The following is a 21,628-nucleotide window of genomic DNA, read 5'->3' on the forward strand; positions in this document are numbered from 1 at the left end:
GGCCTTGTTGGAGGTGGTGTGTCACTGGAGGCACAACATTCCTGGTTAGCTCTTTGGTGAGGTTTGTTCTACCGATTGTAATGCTAAATTCTAGATCTAAAGCTCTAAGCCTATGAGTGAATTCTCATGTCTACAAGCTTTTGTTATACAAATCTTGTTCCTTGACTTAAAACTATTAGTTAAATAAAATTGGCTACAGACAATGACTGGAGGGATTAGAGGTAGCTGGGTTTTTGTTTTGCTTTGTTTTTGTTTTTGTTTTTGTTTTTGGAGGGATTAGAGGTAGCTGGGTTTTTGTTTTGTTTTTTGTTTTTTTTGTTTGTTTTTTTTTTTTTTGATGAAGTAAGATGTTTATTAGAACCTTTCAGTTTGAACTAGATTATACCTTTGGAAACAAACACATTTTACTCTACAAGCAAACAAAAGGGACTCTAGGATTACTTCCTTTTATGTAGATTGCTTTCAGGTCACTGTAAAAAGCTTAGAAAAGGACATCAGACAAGGTAAAAGGCTTATTATTCAGGGTCAGCTCAAAGTCCCAAGGCAGGGATAATTACTACTTTGTTACATATGACCTGACACCCATTTGTGGTACTGGTTTTCCAAGCAGTGCCTGAAGTTTCTGACAGCCACCCAACCCAGCTTTACTTGGCAGTGCAGCCAGACAGACAAATCATCTGCTTTACTGACCACCACCGGCTTTCAAAGCAATAGATATTCAATACTGGTAGTTCCGCATCATTAACAATTCCTTCTGACTGCCTACTACTCCAAAGCTATGTTTTTTTTTTGTTTTTTTGAGACAGGGTTTCTCTGTGTAGCCCTGGCTGTCCTGGAACTCACTCTGTAGACCAGGCTGGCCTTCAACTCAGAAATCCACCTGCCTCTGCCTCCCAAGTGCTGGGATTAAAGGCATGCTCCACCACTGCCCGGCAGCTCTCTCTGCCTTATGTTTGTGGATCAGGACATAGAACCCCCAGCTACTGCTCTACCACCATGCCTGCCCATCTGAGCCATGTTCCTGACATGATAGTCAAAGATTCAGACTCTGAAACTGTAAGCCCCAATGAACTGTTTCCTCCATGAGCTGCCTTGGTCATGGTGTCTCTTCACAGCAACAGAAAAGCAACTAGGACAGTGGGTCTATGTGGATTCTGGAGACAGCACATTCCTCACTTGGGTGTGTTACTCAGACCCATTTACCAAGGGACTTGGGAAGCTGCTAGCTGAGTGGAGCCTGGAACAGGAGAAGACTCTTCAACAGGTCCAGGCTGCCGTGCAGGCTGCTCTACCACTTGGGACCATATGATCCAGCAGACCTGATAATACTTGAGGTGTCAGTGGCAGACAGAGATGCTGTCTGGAGCCTTTGGAGACCCTTGTAGGTAAATCACATAGGAGCCCCTTGGTATTTTGGAGCAAGGCTCTACCATCATCTATAAAGAATTGTTCTCTCTTGGAAACAGTCCTTGGCCTGCTATGGGGCCTTAGATAATAAACTGTCAGGAACCATCTAAGATAGACTGAGGCTGGCAAGTGATCTTCCTGGAAGTGGCCCATTGTTTTTTGCATGTCATGTGAGTTTGATGGCAAGGTCCTATAAAGACTTCAGCTTGAGACTGCTTTTTGCAGCTGATATGCCTTTCCTGCCATTATTGAATTAATCTAATAATCCCTGAGCATTAGCCCACCGTATTGATCAAATTTTCTGTAGACCAACATAAAGATGAACTTTCATGAATTAATGCTATTTAGATAAATTAATGACTCTTTAGAATTCCTGATTTGATTAAAATAATTTTAGGAAGAAAGTTTTAAGAGATGGCCTTAGTTGCTTTGCTAGAATGATATAATAAAGTTAGAATCAAGAATAGAATGTGTCCACTCCTCATATAGTAAGTAAAGGCTGCATAATAAGAAAGACAATGTGTTGGTATCAGGACTGGCTCCGAACCCAGTGACATCACATCTAGGCAACCCCCACATCTGTTGCCAAGGCAACTACCACACATTCCCAGAATCTACTTGGCTTGTAGAGTGAAAAATTATAAAGACCATTTTATAAAATATATACAGGCTTTTTCTTTACCCCTAGACCTGAGCCAAAGAATGCAGGTTCCAGAAAGTGGAACTGAATGTAAGATTTCAGGCTTTCACTGCCCCGGGATATATTCCATTCCGGGAAGAGTACATTATCCTTGAGTCAGAGGACACTTGCTGGATTAACATTCCTCAAGCCTCAGGGAACAGAACCCACCTGTGGGTGGGGAAGGCTCAAAGCAGGAAGACACATTCCTGACCACAAAGAAAGATGCAAGTCATCTGGGTGGTCCCAGAAACTGGCTTACCACAAGATGAATGGTTGGGCGAAGTTACATCCTTACAAAAGATAAGTGTACTTTCTCCTTGTTTACCCCTCCCCCCCCCCCACTTGAGGTCTTCCCCAGTGTTCCAGAAAGCTGTAATTTAAGTCTAACTAGATGCTCTGCTAACCTAGATAAGCTTCCGAGGGCAGGAACTGCCCGCCGCCCCCCCACCCCCCTACAGCCTGCTGATGTTCAAAAATTGTAAAGCAACCAATCATGTGTAACCACGTGAAAACTCCTCCCTTTCCCCACCACATGCTACAAAAAGCCCCTCAGCTTGCTGGTCTTTTGTCAAATTCTGCTCCTGTGTGGGCAAGCAGTTTGACCTTGGCTGGCCAACTCTCCCTAATAAACCTCTGCTGATTACATCCAGGTACGGTGTCTTCCAATTTTTGGGTGGCCGTGATTTCCCGAGACTTGAGTAAGGGTCTCCGGAATTTGGGGGGTCTTCAGGCTCAATTCCCACCTTTACCTTCAAGAGACTATGTCACTATCCATATAAATAGGCAGAACCCCCTGACCTCTCTCTATATATATACCCCCTCTTCTTGCCATCACCTTTGGCCTTATCTTCTGAATAAACCTCATGTGGAACCATTTGGCCTGGTGTGGTCTGTCGTCGTGCGTGAGCAGTGAGTTGAACAACATTGGTACCAAAGACTTTGGGAAGCGCTACCCAGGGGAGCTGCAGAGTCCAGGCAGCCATCCCTGCCTGGCACGACATGACTGTGAAGCCACCACCAGCATGGTGTGACCATGCAGGACCGACGCCACTGCCACCTGCAACCACTTCTATACCACGTGGACTGCAGCCTCTGCCACCTGTCGTTACTGTAAGACTCCACATAACTGTAAAGGAGGGATTTGCCCTTGGAGTCTAAGGTCACCAACTAGGACCCTCTTTTGTACCCATAGCATACTTGTCAAAAAAAAAAAAAAAACTAGATCTAACCATCCAGGGATGGGCACCCTGTATTCAAACCTTAGCAGCCACTGAACTACTTATTCGAGAGTCAAAAAAACCTAACCTTTGGGTCACCTATAACCGTCCTCTCTTCTCATAGCCTGTCACAGCTCCTAAATTATAAAGACTTACAAATTCTACCTCCCTCCAGGGTACTTTCTCTTCAGGTAGCACTAATAAAAGACTCCACCCTCACCTTCCAATCATGCCCACCTCTTAATATTTCCAGTCTTCTTCCTCATTAAATACTAACTACTCCCTATCTTACTCCTGCACTGAAGCGTTAAAGGAACTTTTTTTTTGTTTGTTTTGTTTTTCAAGAAAGGGTTTCTCTGTGTAGCCCTGGCTGTCCTGGAACTCACTCTATAGACCAGGCTGGCCTCGAACTCAGAAATCCGCCTGCCTCTGCCTCCCAAGTGCTGGGATTAAAGGCATGTGCCACCACTGCTTGGCTAGAGGAACTATTACCTCATCCTTCACACATTCAGGAGGGCATATTGTCTCAGGCCATCTATACCTGGTATACAAATGGTGGTTCCTTTTTATGTGAAGAGGCCAAAAAAGCTGGCCATGCCATAGTGTCAGACACCGAGGTGGTGGAGGCACAGGCCCTTCCTGCTCATATCACCAACCAACCCATGTCTTCTAGCTGGCACAGGGACAATCCCCCAACATCTACACAGATTCCAAGTATGCCTTCAATATCCTCCTGTCCCACGCTGCCATCTGGAAGGAGTGTCAGCTACTTACCACTAGAGGAGGATCAGTAAGTAATGCAAACCAAATTATGGCCATGCTAAAGGCCTTCCGTCTCCCTACAGCTATAGGAATTGTCCACTGCAGATCCCATAGGATGGATGACTCTATTGTCTCCAAGGGAAACAACTGAGCTGATGAGGCAGCTAGAGCTGCAGCCCTTAGGGGTCTAGACTCATCTTACCCTCCCCAGGACATTCTTACACTGCAACCCACATCCCCACCTACACCCCCTGACACTCATCAAACTCTGTCCTATCTTCTCCAACTCTTTCATCCTAACAGCCAAGCATTGTCTTATTTTGTTAAGACCCACCTACAGCCTACTCCTGAGGACTTAAGTTTCTTGAAATCTATCACTGCTTCTTGCAAAATCTGTCAGATGTCAGACTCCAACTCAAGATATCACAGCACTCCTTTTCCTATCCACCAGGCTAGAGGTTCCCTTCCTGGAACTGACTGGCAACTTGACTTTACCCACATGCCCACTGTCAAACGTGCCAAATATCTCCTGGTCTTAGTGGACACCTTTTTGGGGTGGGTGGAGGCATTTCCCACAACTAACAAGAGGGCTCAGACAGTCTCTGATCTCCTCCTCTGAGAGATCATCCCCCGATTTGGTGTCCCAGCCTTCCTCCAGCCAGACAATGGTCCTGAATTTACTTCCCAGATTTCTCAAATTCTATCTAATGCCTAGACATTCCCTGGCATTTTCATATTCCCTACCACTTCAATCTTCAGGTAAGGTAGAAAGAACCAACCACTCTTTAAAAACCACTCTTGTCAAGCTGTCACAGGAACTTAATCTTGACTGGGTAAAACTCTTACCTCTGGCTCTTTTCGGGCTAGAGCTCTCTCCAAGTGACCTCTCCTCATCTCACCCTTTGAACTCATGTATGGATGTCCAGTCCTAACTCCTTGTCTTTCACATAAATGCTCTCCCCTCCCAGAGAGCATTACAATTCCTTTCAAGGTAATTCTCATGACCCCTACAGCTGCTAAACTCAAGGGACTCTCTCATTGGGTCCACATGTCTCACCTCAAGCCTTTCGTCCCTCCACCTAAAATCGACTCTTCATACATATCAACCCTAACAGGACCGAGCTCTGTTAAGCTCCAAAGGATGTCAAGATCACCCACCTTGTCCCCAATCCCAGAAAATGAGACTCCACTCTGGCAGCCGAGCTTAACCTCACTGTATTAGACATGGGCTCCTCATCCTCCCCCTGTTGCTTGTTTCCATTCAGGGTAGCCCTTACATCTGGAGATTCGAGGGTCAAGAAACCCCCACAGATAACAGTCTTTCTGAATGGGGTCAAGAAACTGCTCCATAGCCGGATGCCAAGAACCGATCCAAATTGCTGTCATCCCTGTATCTGTTATCCCACCTAAATATTATGATCTCTATACTTGCTTTCTCTTTGACCAGATGGACGCTTATTATAGAAAATGGCTAGATGATTATGAGGGCTGTCCATATTGGTCTTGTCAGATACATATGGTAGCTAGGACTATGGACCAACCATTTCTTCTACCAACGCCGAAAGACACTTTTTTTCTACATACAAGACCCATGGGATTCCAGGTGGGAGACAGGAATTGTTGGTAAGCTCTACCGTAAAAATCAACCCAGGTCCCCAATAAGTACCATTCACATCCAGAGAAAATATGTCTCGATTGCCCAACCTCTAGATATTGGAAAAGTAGGGGACGTAATCAGACACTCCTCCAAGGTCCTTGCCTCTTTGACATCACCCCTCATAAATGGCACTAACTTGTCACTTCGCCTTTTGCTTCAGACTTTGACCTCAGCGTACCAACTCTTCAATGTCACCTGACCCCGTTGCTTCAAAGATTGCTGGCTGTGTGTACTCCCTGGAACTAACTCACAAGTGCCACTTACAGCCTCTCCAGTGATACTGCCAAGTAACCTTACCTCACCTTTTGTCAGCTGCTCTGACTCTGATGTTGCTATGACTCCTTACCTTCCCTCTATCCCTCTTTTTGGCATGGCAAGCTGTTTTGTTTTTTGTTTTTTGTTTTTGTTTTTTTTTTTTTGTTTTTTTTTTTTGGTTTTTCGAGACAGGGTTTCTCTGTATAGCCCTGGCTGTTCTGGAACTCACTCTGTAGACCAGGCTGGCCTCGAACTCAGAAACCTGCCTGCCTCTACCTCCCAAGTGCTGGGATTAAAGGCGTGTGCCACCACTGCCTGGCGTGGCAAGCTGTTTTAAGACTTCTGGGACACATTCTGTAGGAATACTAAGCTCCCTAGACTGCAATAGAACCATAACCCTTGATACATCATCTCTGCCACAATGCCCTGCAGTCCAAAACACATCAATTCTTTGTGGCACTCAGGTATACCATCACCTACCCACCAGCTGGTCAGGAGTTTGCACGTTGGTACTCTTTTTCCCTGAGCTAGGTACAGTAGTCCAGGGAAATGAGCCCCTGCCAATCTCAGCTGTAGATATGATAGCTGACCAACATAAGAGTACAATTCAGGTCATGCCACTCTTGGCTGCTAGGGGAATAGCCATAGGTGCTGGTACTGGAATTGCAGGGATAATGACTTCCATGACCCAATATGATAAATTCACTTGCGAGTTTAAAAGTGATTTTCAAGAAATGTCTGAAACCATGCTTACTATCAAGAAACAGATGGATTCTTTGGCAGTTATGGTACTTCAGAACCAATGGGGGCTAGATGTCCCAACAGCTAGAAGATGGTCTTTGCCTGTTTCTCCAAGAAGAATGCTGTTTCTACATCAACCAATCCAGGATAGTGAGAAATAAAATCCAGGAGCTATAGTCAGACATACAGAATTTCAGGGAACGTGAGACCTCCAGTTCTGGGGTTTTTGAAAACCCCACAAAAGTGGACATTCCCTTTCATAACACCCTTTCTAGTCATCATCCTGGCGGTATTTGCTCACTGCTCATCAATCTTGTTTCCACATTCCTTCAAAAACAAATACAAAAAATTTCTAACCAAACTGTTAATCAGTTCCTGTTACAGGATTACCAGCCACTGCCCATAGAGTAGCCACTGTCCACAGAGGAACCTGATGTGAACATCTACCAAGTAGACTCTGATGGTGAAAGTCAGCTATACCCCAAGATGGGCTATGCCTCTATACACCAGGAAGTAGTTTAAGAGACACAGCGTCCTTACTCTCCTTTCACCACCGGCTTCCCCTCCCCCCCTTTTTTTCTTCTCTTTATGATAAGAAAAAGGGAGGTATGTTGGTATCAGGACTGGCTCTGAACCCAGTGACATCACATCTAGGCAACCCCCACATCTGTTGCCAAGGCAACCACCACACATTCCCAGAATCCACTTGGCTCACCTCCCACCTTTACCTTCGAGAGACTATATCACTATCCATATAAACAAGCAGAGCCCCCTAACCACCCCCCTCTTCCTCCTCTTCTTGCCCTCACCTTTGCCCTTATCTCCTGAATAAACCTCACGTGGAACCTCTGGCCTGGTGTGGTCTGTCGTGAGCCATGCCCACTGAACAACACAATGAGCTTTCAGAATTACACTAAAACAAGAAATAAACTTGGGACAAATTTGTGTTCAAGGAGAAACATTTAGGTCCAAGAATAAAGCCACCGGTGTGCACTATGATAAGACAAGGCCACGTAAAAACTGTTGCTTTGAATTTCTAACTAGTATATAGAATGAAACACTGCTTTAAACTTAATATCAACATCCTCTGTAACTCCCATTCTATGTAACATTTTATCAATGAGGTAATTTTCTAAAGAACTTTCTGTCTAACAAGATATAAAAAGACTAGAGACAAGAAATAAAGTTTTTGGGTGGATGGTCCAATCACATATAGAAATCACATATAGGGGCTCTGCCTCTTCCACGTATCCATCCATCCATCCATCCATCCAAATATATATGTCTGTTTGTCTTTACCTACCTGTGTAGGTATATGTGTATGTATGTAAGTATGCATACTTGTGGAGTTGATTGTGACAGATGGCCGGGCCCAGCCAGAGTGTGGATGTATGAATGTATATGTGTCTGTGCATATTTGCCTGTATAAAGCAACTTAATTTTTTTTTTCTTCCTCCCTGGTTCACAAAGAGTTAACCAGGCTACACAGAGAGACTGCTGGCTTCCCAGATGGACAGGGAAGAGAGTGATACCAATACATTTTTTACTTAATTCCCTGCTGTGAGGCAACAAGTATTAATCAACCAAGCCAGTGGTTTTTAACCACAGAATATGCAAGAAAGTTTTTAGGATTGTTTATAAACAATCAGCTTCAGCATACAGCATAGACAGAAAGTTTAAAGGCCAGAGATTATCAGTCTTCTGTCTACATCCAACTCTGTGTCCCGATTCAGCCCATTCCAGGCCAAGCAGGCTCCTGGCAATAAAAATTGATGATGGAACACCACATTACCATGCAACTGAGCTGTCAATCATGAGCTGGGTGTTATCTGACCCAATAAGCTATGAAGTAGGGTGTGCACAGCAGCCATCCATCACCAGATGGAAGTGGTGATATGTGACTGGGCCCGGGCATGTCCTGAGGGCACAACCAACAGCAGCCATCCATCACCAGACGGAAGTGGTGATGTGTGACTGGGCCTGGGCAGGTCACCTTTAATCCCAGAATGCGAGAGGAAGGCAGGTAGATCTCTGGGAGTTTAAGGCCATCCTGGTCGACAAATAAAGTTCCAGGAAAGCCAGGGTGTTACACAGAGACACTCAGTCTCAAAAAGAGTTGCCCAAAAGCCTATGTCTTCCACTCCCATTACAATGCCTTCTGCTCTCAAGCAGACACTTAGCCTCATGGGTGTGCCCTGTGATTGACTGACCAAGGAAGACAAGACTAGGGTCTGGTTTACTGATGGTTCTACAGATCATACATGAACTACCAGAAGTGATCAGTCACAGCATTGTAACCACTCTCTAGGACAATGCTGAGACACTACAATGGTTGCTCCAGCTTCAAGTCTGCCTGCTTCCCACCACGCTCCCTGCCGTGATGATCATGGGCTAACCCTCTGATACTATAAGCAAACCCCCAGTTAAATGTTTTCTTTTGGAAGTTGCTTTGGTCATGCATCTTATCACAGTAATAGAAGAGTTACTAAGACAGACGCTAATAAAGGGAAAGCTCTAGAGTGACCAGAACTTTAGTCCGTATTCATGGGCATGGATTTTGCTTGGAAGGAGAAATGGAAGGAGTATGATTATTTACTGATTCATAGGCTGTAGCCAATGGATTGGCTGAGTGATCAGGGACCTGGAAAGAACATGATTGGGAAATTTGATGAGAAAGACATCTGAGGATCTCTCAAAATGGGCAAAGGATACTTGTGCCCCATGTAAATGCTCATCAAAAGATGACTTCAGCAGAGGAGTTCAATAATCAAGCAAATAGGGTGACCCACTCTGCAGACAGCCAGCTTCTCTTTCTCTCTCTCTCTCTCTCTCTCTCTCTCTCTCTCTCTCTCTCTCTCTCTCTCTCTCGCCATCCTTGTCTCTTCCCAATGGGCCCATGAATAAAGTGGCTAGGGTGGGAGAGATGGAGGTTATGCATGGGCTGGACAACATGGACTTCCACTCATTACAGTTGAACAGGCTGCAGCTGTTGCTGAGTGACAAATTGGCAGCAACAGAGACCAACACTGAGCCACTGACATGACACCATTCCCTAGGGGATTGATGAGTCCATCACTTTGTGGCAAGTTGGCCACTTGACTACCCTGGACCACTTTCTTCCGGAAATGGCAATGATGTAGTCTACTGGAACAGATCTTGTTTCTACACGTTGGCTTTCTTTCCCTGCATATAATGCTCTGCCAAAACCACCACCCATGGAATACAGACTGCCTTATCCACTGGTACAGTGTCTCATACAGCATTGCACCTGACCAAGAAACTCACTTTATAACCAGAGAAGTGTGATAGTGGGCCCAGGATCATGAAATCCATCTTACCATGTTCCCTGCCATTAACAAGCAACTGGCTTGAAAGAACAGTAGAATGGCCTTTTTAAAAAAATAATTTTATGTATTTTATGTTTATGAATGTTTTACCAACATGTATATGTGTACTACATATGTGCCCGGTGCACACTGAGGTCAGTTGTGAACTGTGAGTGCAAGTGCAACTAGTATTCTTATCTGCTGACCCATCTGTCCAGACCTGGGAATGGCCTTTTATAGAAACAGTGTCATCAAGTGGCAGTTGCCTGGAGGAGAGGGGACAGGGTTCTCCAGAAGGCAATATATGTTTTGAATAAGCCATATATATATATCTCCATTCATACAAAGCCAGGATCCACAGGCCTAGGAGTCAGGGATAGGAAAGGGAATGTTTCTACTCATTAACATCCCCAGTGACCCGCTAGCTAGGAAAATATTCAATTCCTGTTCCCAAAACCTTAAGTTCTGCTAGCCTAGAATTTTTGACTTTAGATAGGAGAGTGTTCCTGGAGACACAACAAACATTCTATTAACCTGGAAGTTTGGGCTTTCCCCTGGCCACTGTGGGCCAATAGTGCTAAGGAGGGGTGACTGACCCAGACTACCAAGGGATATTTGGTTATTTCTCCACAATGGAGGGAAGGATGATTGTCTGGAGGTGCAGGAGATCCTTTGGGGTGTTAACATCTCTTGATGTTACCATGTCCTGAATAAAGTCAATAGAAAACTATAACCCAATCTAAGTAGGATGACAAAGGGATCAGACCCTTCAGAGACAGAGGTATATGTCACTCATCCACTAAAAGAACCCAAACCTGCTGCGGTGCTGTCTGGGGTGGAGGGATACAGAACGGTTAGTAAAGAAAGGTAGTCACAAATATCAGCTAAGTACATGTGACCTGATGCTAAAACAAGGACTGTACCTGACATGAGTGTTTGTAATCTATTTTTTAAAGAATTATTTATTTTATGTTTATAAGTACACTGTAGCTGTCTTCAGATACACCAGAAGAGGGCATCAGATCCCATTACAGATGGTTGTGAGCCACCATGTGGTTGCTGGGAATTGAACTCAGGACCTCTGGAAGAGCAATCGGTGCCCTTAACCACTGAGCCATCTCTCCCGCCCCTCTAATCTATTTATTAAGACTGTTTATGCATATATACTCATACATCAAGCAGATCTTTGCATTTTCTTTACATATAATGTAACATACATAGACTGAGATAATATTAGTGGCTATTGTTATATTTAAGTTAACAGACACTGAAAGACAAAGCATTTGAGAGACATTGCCACCTATTCTAAAATATATAACTGGTTTGCAGTTGTATGTGGGATAGTTAAGTTATGCAGTATTATGATAAGTTGATTGTTTTCTTTAGAAATGAGACATGACAAAGGAAGATGTGACTGTCTCCAGTGGACAGGGGTGACCTATGACGACTAAAATTGGTTAACCTGACCATATCTGGAATCAACCACCAATGCAGCAGCGAGGCAGGCTGTGGGGGATTTTGCTTATCTGTGGTACTACATTCTTTCTTCTGTACTTTGCCACATGCTCCAAATATTCTGTTCTGAGACTGTAACTGAGAGCAAGTCACACTGAAAGCACTGCCTGTCCCAAGAGCAAGGCTAAAGGCAAGCTTAGAAAGCTGGTTTCAGAGGGGCCTGAGACAATAATAACTTGTGTATCAGGGCTTTGGTTTGTTAAGATGAAAGTGATCTTTGACAAGCTGCCATGTACTGACCAAAGATTAAGTCTGGATCACTTCCAACATTTCTCCAGAGACCAGAGCAGTCCTTACCTGACCCTGTTCGTCCCACAATGCCTATCTTTTCCTTGGGCTTGATGGTGAAGGACACTTTCTTAAGGACCAGTGGGAGATTTTCCCGGTATCTCATTTCTGCATTCTCAAAGGTTACTTCTCCCTCCTGGGGCCAGTCATGGGGAGGAGCCTTGTTCTTGATTCTGGCAGGTGCTTCCAAAGAGAGAGTCTGAGGAGAGAGTGAGTGCTTCAGATTCTTGTGGTGTAGCAAAGCTTATCAGAGAGGGCAAGCGTGGCAGCCAAGGCAGTTGCCACCATTGACCCCTGCTATAAAAGAATATTCTGACTGTAAATGGTCACACCCCACCAACTCAGGCTGAGACACAGCACATGACTACTACCATGGTCTGCAACTGCCTGCTTGCACAACACTGCCGCCACAGACTAGGAGAAGACCTTCAGGTGGAACACAAGGTCTTCCCATCTCTCAAAAGGTTTCACTGAAATTCTTTGAAAATATTCCACTTGAACAGAATTACAACTGAATTAAAACTGAAGTAAGGTATTTCACATTTATTGAACATCTAAATATGTTGGCCAATCCAAGAACTACCAACTGCAATTTCAGTTTTGCCACCCACACTGTCATGACCCATCATGATACCCATGATGGTACCTACACAAGCCATCTGCCTCTCTGCTCTTTAGTGCCTCATCTTCAAAGTGCAGAACTGATCTGGCCCTCGAAACACATGCCTACATTAAAAGGCTGTTAGAACATCCTGTGTCATTTTGTCATAGCAGTCATCCCTCGGTGTTTAAAACTTATCTGGCAAGTAGTCATTGATTTCATACCATTAAGGTGAAGAACACAAGGGAGTATGAATGTGAGTGTGTCCTAAGTGTGTGTGTGTGTGTATGTGTGAGTGCATGTGTGTGAGTGTGTGTTTGTGTGTGAATGAGTATGTGAGTATGTGTCCTGTGTGTGTGTGTGTGTATGTGTGAGTGCATGTGTGTGAGTGTGTGTTTGTGTGTGAATGAGTATGTGAGTATGTGTCCTGTGTGTGTGTGTGTATGTGTGAGTGCATGTGTGTGAGTGTGTGTTTGTGTGTGAATGAGTATGTGAGTATGTGTCCTGTGTGTGTGTGTGTGTGTGTGTGTATGTGTGAGTGCATGTGTGTGAGTGTGTGTTTGTGTGTGAATGAGTATGTGAGTATGTGTCCTGTGTGTGTGTGTATGTGTGAGTGCATGTGTGTGAGTGTGTGTTTGTGTGTGAATGAGTATGTGAGTGTGTGTCGTGTGTGTGTGTGTATTTAGAGGAATAAAGTCTGACACTCCAAGTTGAAACAACTGTGCTGGAACAGAAATCTGGGTTGCAGACTGACATCAGGAAAGCAATGTTGAAAAGAATCAGTGGTGTGAGCAGCGCCCACTGTCCCTCCACTGTCTATCATCCAGCTCTCTTCCAGCAAAGGACTCGTCACGGGCAATATTTACTCAGTGCTACATTACACACGTCCTCACCACACCACAACACTGTGCAAAGCAGCACCAGGTAAACATGCACAACAGCTGTTACCACATACATCACATGGCTACCTGGACTTCTTATGACAGTAGCCATTTGTTAAGTTTAAGAAATATCTGATAAAGCCAGCTGGTGTGCACTCTGGGGGTAAAGGTAGGCAGATCTCTGAGTTTGAGGACAGCCTTGACAACAGAGTGAGTTCCATAGTTTTAGGACAGCCAGGGCTACACACACACACACACACACACACACACACACACACACACACCTCATCTCAAAAAACAAGAAAAGAAAAAAAATATGTGACAGGGGTAGCAAGATGGCTTAGCAGGTAAAGCTCTTTGCTGCCAAGCTCGACATCTGAATTGGATCCCTAGATCCCATAGATTAGAAAGAGAAAACCGATTTCCATAGGTTATCCTCTGACCTCTACATGTGCAGTGTGGCATGTGTTGTACCACATAAACATCTGCAAACACTAACTAACTAACCAAATAAATAAATAAAATGTGCATTTTAAAAAACCTAAGTAAGCCACATATGGTGGTGTAAGCCTGTGAAGCTCACACTTGGGAGGCTAAGGCAGGAGGATCATGACTTTGAGGCTAGCCTAAGCTACACAGAAAGACCCTGTATGAAAAGAACAATAAGTAAATAATATCTTCTCATCACCAACTATGTTCATTTTCAAATTAGTGAAGATACATCTGCTAGAACATATAGCTCTCCGTGGAAATCTTTAGTAAAAGGCGAAAGATTTATACGATCTGAAGAGAAACCAGAGTATACCTCCAAAGTCATATAGCTCTCAACGAGAAGAGTTCTTCAAAATTGCCTGACCATCAGCTTTTTAGAACATGAAGTGTTTCCTTCACTGTAATGGTGTAAATCTGTGATTCTCAGGGTAGTTCACAAAATATTCAGAAACAAGCATCCCTGAAAGTCCCCACTAGCCCTACAATACTTCTTTCTACATAAAATTGCTTGTAGAGTCCCAGGGAGGACAAGCAAGACAAACCTCAGGACAAAACTAAGAGGCTGCTGGGGGATGGTGGGAAGAACCAACACTCTCAGTAATAGCCAAACCCATTTGTTTCTGTGGATAACACAGATTAGAATTAACCACGCAGCTTTTTTTTTTTTTTTTTTTTTCATGTCTTGGAGTTTACTGTTAGGATGTTCTCTGTGTTTTATTTAGAAATAGCTGAGAGGAGTTAACAGACAACAGTCCAGATTACCTTACATAGATAGTTGGTTTTCAAAATGTCAGAAGTCCACAGAATTGACATTACAAACATTTCTGTATTACTGTTCATTTTGATTAGAGACCTGTCTGCTCCTGACAGCTTCCTGTATTGGATTCTAAGAAGAAATTGAGCACCCTTGGAGTTACTCCAGTTGTGGTGAGACAGCCACTGGGCAAGAATTGCCTCTTTTCATCTACAGACAAATTACTGTCCAGAAAAGCACACTCTCGCAGAAAAGTTGACTGATTATATCTGCCTAGACAGAGTAATCAGCCCTTAATAATTCTGCATCACTAGGTCTGTCACATGATCCTGGGCCAGAAGGCTGAAGATCAGATGCCCCAACGTTTTATAGTATAGGGAATGTCCAGGTGTTCAGCGGTCTCTATAAATTGGCTAAGTTTTAGAAGCTATGCTTTGTGCTTCCCATAATTTTAGTTAACTCAGTCACTCTGGATTTCTGACAGGGTTGAAAACTTATAGTCCCATAGCCAATCCTGGTTATTTACTTTGAGAGAAAAGATTTGAGTGGATGGTTTTCAGCTGACATTCATTCTAAAGCCAAGAAAAAAGCCAGGTCCAGAATTAAGTGTTTTAGTTAGGAGAGATGACAGAGGTTCTGGTTAGTCAACAAAAGGATGGACTGGGTATGAGGACTATCTTGTACCTCACTGGTACAAATTGGCATAATTATGCTCTAATTGTATTTTGAGAGAAAAGTTTTATTTTAACAGGAAGGGTGATATGTAGGAGGAGCTAAAGTGAGAGAGGGTACCGAGAGGAAGAGAAGGAGTAAAGAAAGGAGGAGAAGAAGGAGAGGAGAAGCTAGGTGATGAGAGAGAGAAAGAAAGAGGGGGGGGGAGATATGGAGGCAATTGTTCATGTGTCTTCACCAGTCAAAGATAGTTGATATATCTAGGCTGGGTATTAGGTTACACTTCTGATTGAGCATTACAAAACTTATAAAGCCTTTGATTAACATTTTTAAAAAGTGTAGAAAAACAAAAAGAAAAAGAGGGCATGGGACAGGGTTTTTGGGGGGGGAAGGGGAAAGGGGATGGCATCTGAAATGTAAATAAAATATCCAATAAAAAAAAATAATAGTTAAAAAAAAAAAAAAAAAAACAACCATTCAGCTCTTAAAGGCACACTACAGAGCCTGGCTCCTGCCTCAGAGTACATTAGTCAACTGAGACCCACACTAATCTGTTTGTCTTGTGCTCTGTGTATTCAGATGCAGATTCCTGTACCCCCAGATCTAGTCACAGTCTAGAAATAGGCATTATAATGAATATTTGAAGAATCTCCTGTTCAGTGTGGTGTAAAGAATGCTCCCCAATTATCTCTGGTTAATAAAAGGCTGAACAGCCAATAACTGGGCAGAGGAGATAGAAAGGCTGAAAGTGATCCCAGCCGGGGGTCCCAGAGAGAAGAGCTAGAGAGAGGCATGTGAGGATCCAGGAGAAGAAGGGCCACGAGGCAGGTGGGGAAAGAAGAATGTCAAGAATGTCGCCATGAGGTCAGGTATGTGGAGGAGTCTACCAGGGAATCCAGCCTTGAGAACACAGATAGAGCAGAGCAAGCCAGGGCCTGTGGCTGGGAAAGTAGCTAGATAGCACGGAGGGTTGGGAATATCTCAGTCATTGTGCTTAAAGCTTGGTGAATAACCTTAATAGGTCTCAGTATCAATTACTTGGGAGCTCTCAGGTTAGGAGAAATTGCTGCCTTTAAATTTCATCCTATACTAATCTCCACCAAAGGCTCAGCAAAGGGATCCTGGCAGCCGTCCTTGGTCAAGAACAACTAGCTGGTCCACACTAAAAATTCCAATAAGTATTTTATTCTTTTATTTATTTCAGATACAGGGCCCAGAGCCCCCTGAGCTGAAACTGACCTGAATGCTCCCTCCCTGACAATACAGCTACAAAACATTTCCTTCCAAACCTAAGTCCTAGGGAACATTGTAGAATTGGGGTAAGAAGACTGTAGGAACCAGGAGACCAGAGACTGTCCCCTGTGCTGTAAGGTGGGGTCTCCTGGTAACATCAGGAGCTACACCCATAGGTCTCACCAATATGGCTCCCCAAACATGAGCTGAACAAGCATGACACCAGTGCACATGCCAGACTCTACAGGAAAAGCAGGGGAAGCCTCAACCCTACACAAAGAACTGCAGGCAACTGATAATGCTGGGGTGGAGAGGTGGCCCTCCCCAGGGTAGAGCATGTCAGCTGGTGACATCAGCTGGTACTCCTCCAGTACTGCCAGCCAGTAAGTCCTGAGAACATACACACAAGTAACACTGTATGAACTCAACTAGACCAGATTAAGAATTAAAATAATGTATGGTTTGTACTTCAGGAACTGGGCCCAGAGAGAGATCCCTGAACTGGAACTTACCTGGATACCTTCTCTCTGATGATACAGCTAAATAGAAAACTCAAAGTTATATTTGGGTGTGTGTGTGTGTATATATATATATATATATATATATATATATATACACACACACACATATATATATATGCACATGCAGTTACAATTGGTAAAAATGGGGACTATGAACTTGAGGGAGAGTGGAGAAGGGCATATAGGGAGGTAGGGGGTGGATGGAGGAAAACAGAAATATTTTAATTAAAATACAAAAATAAATCTCTAAAGTAAATAAAAAATTTAAGTATAGAAAATGGTGTATGATTTTAATCAGTATAAGGAAAATATTACATCAGCTTAACTGAAAGACAAGGTTTCTGAACGTGTCACTGTTAACTCTAGAAGCAGCCAGTGAACACGAGTTCTCAAGCAAGCAGAATTTGTCCATCTGTTAGAACTCACATGGTGTCCCCTTTTCTATCCTAAGCATATTGTTGAGACTGCTGATCCTCGTAAGTGGGTATGAGACAGGTAGAGAAAGTCAGGCTCCTCACCCACATCCAGGACAGAAAGAACAAAAGACCTCCAAAAGGAGCCAGAAAGGCCTGCAGCATCCTGACCTTTATGTAGTGGTTGATCCTCTCCACTGAAGTGAACCGTGCTTCTGTCTCCGATGCCAGTCTAACGGTAAACTGAAATAGTCCCGTTAACTGAAAATGAGAAACAAAAGCCGAGAGAGAACCTGAGTAGACTGGCAGGCAGAGGATGCTTCCCAGACCCTCAGGGCCACAACAAAGAACTAATTAGCACTCACACATGCAGCACGATGTTTCCAGGACCAGTGGTTCTCTTGCACTTAACAGCACACCCGATACCCCCATGGAACTCGGTGCTGAGACGTACAGGAGTACCATGCTCTTGGGACCATCTATTTTGTTTCCAATAACACACGTCTGAAGCTGTGCAACTTTTGACCCACTCATCTACTTTACCTGAGCCTGTTACTGGCAGCCAGAATAAATGGAGAGTCCAACCTGTAAGCAAGTACTGAAAACACCTCTAGGGAAGTGCCATAAGAGACAACACAGCCCCATGCACCTCAGACCTCTGCATGACACATAGGCAGCTAGTGAGTCTAGACAGAAGCCTGGGTATCCACAAAGACAGCTCAGCTCTTTGGAGTTTATTTGCCTTATTTTTATCTTTGCAATACGTTAAAAATAATAAGGCAAAAATCACACAACAGTACAGTAGTATAATAAACTCCTGGGAACCAGAACTCTCCCTTAATACATAATTCATTTGTAGTCAATACTGCTTCATGCACACTTCGCCACTCCTGACGGTTCCACTCCATTCTGTGGAAGCAGAGCTCCGACTCTACCATGATATTGTCAAGTGTTTCAGCTCATGTCTCTCTACAATACAATGACTAAAAAATACAAGTCCAATAACACTTTTAGAATTTGATAGAAATTACTTGTATGGACTGTCAAACATCTTTAGTCAGTCAAATTCTCAGATTTGTTTCAAGCTATTTGAGGACCTTTAATCATCCCTAGAGATGAGAAGGCTTATGCTTATTTATCACATCTGGAAAAACAGAATTCTAAACAGAAAGTGCATGTAAGCAGCAAACGGGGGATGGTATAATAACTCCGGAAAGTAGAAAGGTACCAGAGATGAGATGGTGGTGAACAAACCTGTAATCACAAAGTCACTTTTACATGTTTCCTTGTGAAGACAACATGTATTTCTTTTCTTTCTTTTTTGAAACAGGATCCTACTTGGCTGTTCTGAACTTGCTATGTACACAAGGCTGGCCTCAAATCATAGAAATCCCATTGTCTCTGCCTCCCAACTACTGATATTGAAGGCATATATTTCTGTGGTAGGCATGGTAGCATATAGCTTTAATCTCAACATTCAGAAGGCTGAGCCAGGCAGATTTCCGAGTTCAAAGCTAGCCTGGTCTACTTAGTGAGTTCTTGGAGAGCCAAGGCTAAAAAGTGAGACCCTGTCTTAGAGAACAAACCCATGTATTTAATACACACAGTAGGTTATTTTAATTCTAGATTCTACTCCCCAACTCTCTTCCCTAGTCAAACGCCCACGACCCAGACACTGACCTGCACAGCATAAGAGATGGCAAGGCCTGCATAGGCTGAGGGAATCTGTCCGTGCATGAGAACCACCATCAGCCCAGTGGTGGTAATCAGGGCAATGCTGATGAGGTCCAGCCGCACCGCCAGCCACCTCATTGCACAAGTGAACAGGAAGAACGGGGCTTGGTTGTCATCCAGAAGCTCTTGATACCTGTGAGAAAGAAGGGAGGGCAAAAGGACAAATAAAGTGCCAGCCATACAATCCCACACGGGCTGGTGTCAAACCCCCCTGTGGACCAGAGTCCAGAGCAAGTACTCTCAGGTCTTCAACCCCAAGAATGACCTGGAAGCTTCAGAAATACATGCCGCACATAGGAGGACACACGTGGTGTTTTAATGTTAGTTATCCTTTGAAAACATTAAAACCCACACCAGAGATGTTAGGGAGGGCAAGGTGTGGTGGTGCATACCTTTTATCTCAACATTTAGGAAGCAGAGGCAGGTGGGTCTCTGTGAGTTTGAGGCCAGCCTAGACTAAATAGGAAGTTTCAGACCAGCCAGGGCAACAAAGTGAAACCGTGTCTTTTTTTTCTTCTTTCTTAGATATGGTTTCTCTGTGTAGTCTTGGCCGTGGTTGAACTTCATCTGTGAACCAGGCTGGCCTCAAACTCATAATGATCCTACTGCCTCTGCCTCCCAAGCACTGGGATTAAAGACATGCACCAAGACCATGTCTTTTTAAAAAGCAAAAAGCCTAGGGGCTGGAGAGATAGTTCAGAGTACTGTCCTTGCAGAGAACTGCACACAAGGCAGCTCACAACCACATGTTGCTATATACAGTTCCAGAGTACTTAATGCCCTCTCCTGGCTTTCCAGGGTTCCTGCACACATGTAGGGTACATACACTCATAAACAGAGAGAGAGAGAGAGAGAGAGAGAGAGAGAGAGAGAGAGAGAGAGAGAGAGAGAGAGAGAGAGAGAGTGAGAATGAATATGTAGTTTTTAAGCTACAGACATGAAAAAGAAACATCTAAATGTAAGAAGCATGGGCAGGGAAGCCGAATTCAGAGGCTTGTGCTGAACTTTAGAAACATGTTTGAGGTCAGGGGTCATTTCCTCAAATAAGACGATTCAAAGGCAAGCAGCAGAGGCAGCCCAAGGCAAGGAAAAAGAAACTCTCAGAGGACTGTAGGATCACTACTGCTCCATGTGTGGCCATACTATTGCAAAGGGAAATTGTTTCCCAAGGCCAATAGCCAAGAAGCAGAAGTGGGCTGAAGAGCAGCAGGAGGGCACATGGCACCGCCTTCACAAGGAGCAGGGGCAGGCAGAGATCTACAGAGGAAGTCTTGTTGGCACATGTGATTTACATAAAATGAGAAAGTCATTCTTCCTCCTCATAGTAAAATATAAAATCCTCAGAAAATGCAATAAAAACAGAGAATGCTTAATTTCAGACATTAATGCTGTGCCAGGCCTCCTCATGGAGACACATACACAGATCTTCATCTCAAGTTGGGAAGGCTTCTTAGGAATCACCTAATTTTTCCTAACCTCTTTTCTCAAGTGAATAAGTAGCACTGAGACAAGTCACGTGATGTGACTCCAGCTTAACTCTGAACCAACAAACCTGCCTGCAGACAGGTCAGACAGGTCAGACAGGTCAGGCAGGTTGCCTACTACAAGAAGTTACAGGCTGTCCTGAGTCAGAGAACCAAAAGAATAGGCCTCCATTTTGGTACAGATACAAATTTATAGTAAAAAGTAAGTTAGTTATCAAAACAATAGATAGGCCAGGATCCCTCAGACACCTAGATCTAGTGCCTAATATAGTTGCCTAGATAAATCTAGTTGAGGAATACCCTTCCTCCGATAAAAGCCTTTCTTCCACAAGACCCTTGTAGGTTCTGGTCTTCAGGAGTGAAGAACAAGAGAGGACACCAAAAAAATGTTCCCTCAGACATGGGGACCCCATCAATTGATCAGGCCGTGGTCAACAGCGGGTTACAGAAAGTAAGGGACACCCCAAGGCCCACGCCAGATTCCGTTGATAGATCTTGTGTAAGAACATGAGACCCCACTAATTTCACCAAGGCACATGAGGTTAAGCAGGGATCAGATGAGCTGCCCACAGCCTTTCTAGACATTCTGTCAGTATTGACAAGGCTTCAGAGGCTAGAGAGACTACAAGATAAGTCATTAAAAGGTTTAGTGTAAGTCTAGAGAAGAGGAGTGGAGAAGATTTAGTGTAAGTCTAGAGAAGAGGAGTGGAGAAGATAAAAGATTTAGTGTAAGTTGCTGAGACTAGAAGAAGAAAAGAGTGGAGAAGATAGAAAGTCTAGAGAAAGAAGAAAAAGAAAGGTGACAGAAAAGAATTTACAGAAATCAGAGAAGAGGGACTCCAATCAAAGGGAGAGAAGAAACTCCTTGAAAATGACCAGTGTGCACATTGCAAATAAAGGAGCCAGCTTCGGGGTCCAAGAGGGCCCCAACAAATAGAAGCCAGGGTCAGGAAATCCCAGGCCTTGAAAAACACCCCAAATGGCGAAGATATT

At 43.9% G+C, this 21,628-nt stretch overlaps 1 protein-coding gene and 1 non-coding gene across 7 annotated transcripts in view; both read right to left on the reverse strand.

Annotated features, from left to right (window-relative positions):
• The window catches only part of Abcc5 (ATP binding cassette subfamily C member 5), a 122,987-nt gene that overhangs the window by 33,761 nt on the left and 67,598 nt on the right, over positions 1-21,628 (reverse strand). For 5 of the 6 annotated variants that reach the window (XM_034515745.2, XM_034515746.2, XM_076942674.1 and 2 more), the window contains 3 exons: positions 19,098-19,284; positions 17,589-17,678; positions 11,860-12,049 (listed from right to left, as the gene is read on the reverse strand). In XM_034515745.2, the coding sequence (XP_034371636.1) occupies positions 11,860-12,049; positions 17,589-17,678; positions 19,098-19,284 (467 nt within the window). The remainder of the gene's footprint in view (positions 1-11,859; positions 12,050-17,588; positions 17,679-19,097; positions 19,285-21,628) is intronic. The other variant, XR_013113464.1, reaches the window with a different exon arrangement.
• Positions 14,016-14,135, reverse strand: LOC117718359 (U5 spliceosomal RNA). The gene has a single exon (XR_004608044.1). It is a non-coding gene; the product is annotated as a U5 spliceosomal RNA (small nuclear RNA).

The sequence above is a fragment of the Arvicanthis niloticus genome, chromosome 12 (assembly GCF_011762505.2).
Source record: "Arvicanthis niloticus isolate mArvNil1 chromosome 12, mArvNil1.pat.X, whole genome shotgun sequence".
Taxonomy (NCBI): Eukaryota; Metazoa; Chordata; class Mammalia; order Rodentia; family Muridae; genus Arvicanthis; species Arvicanthis niloticus.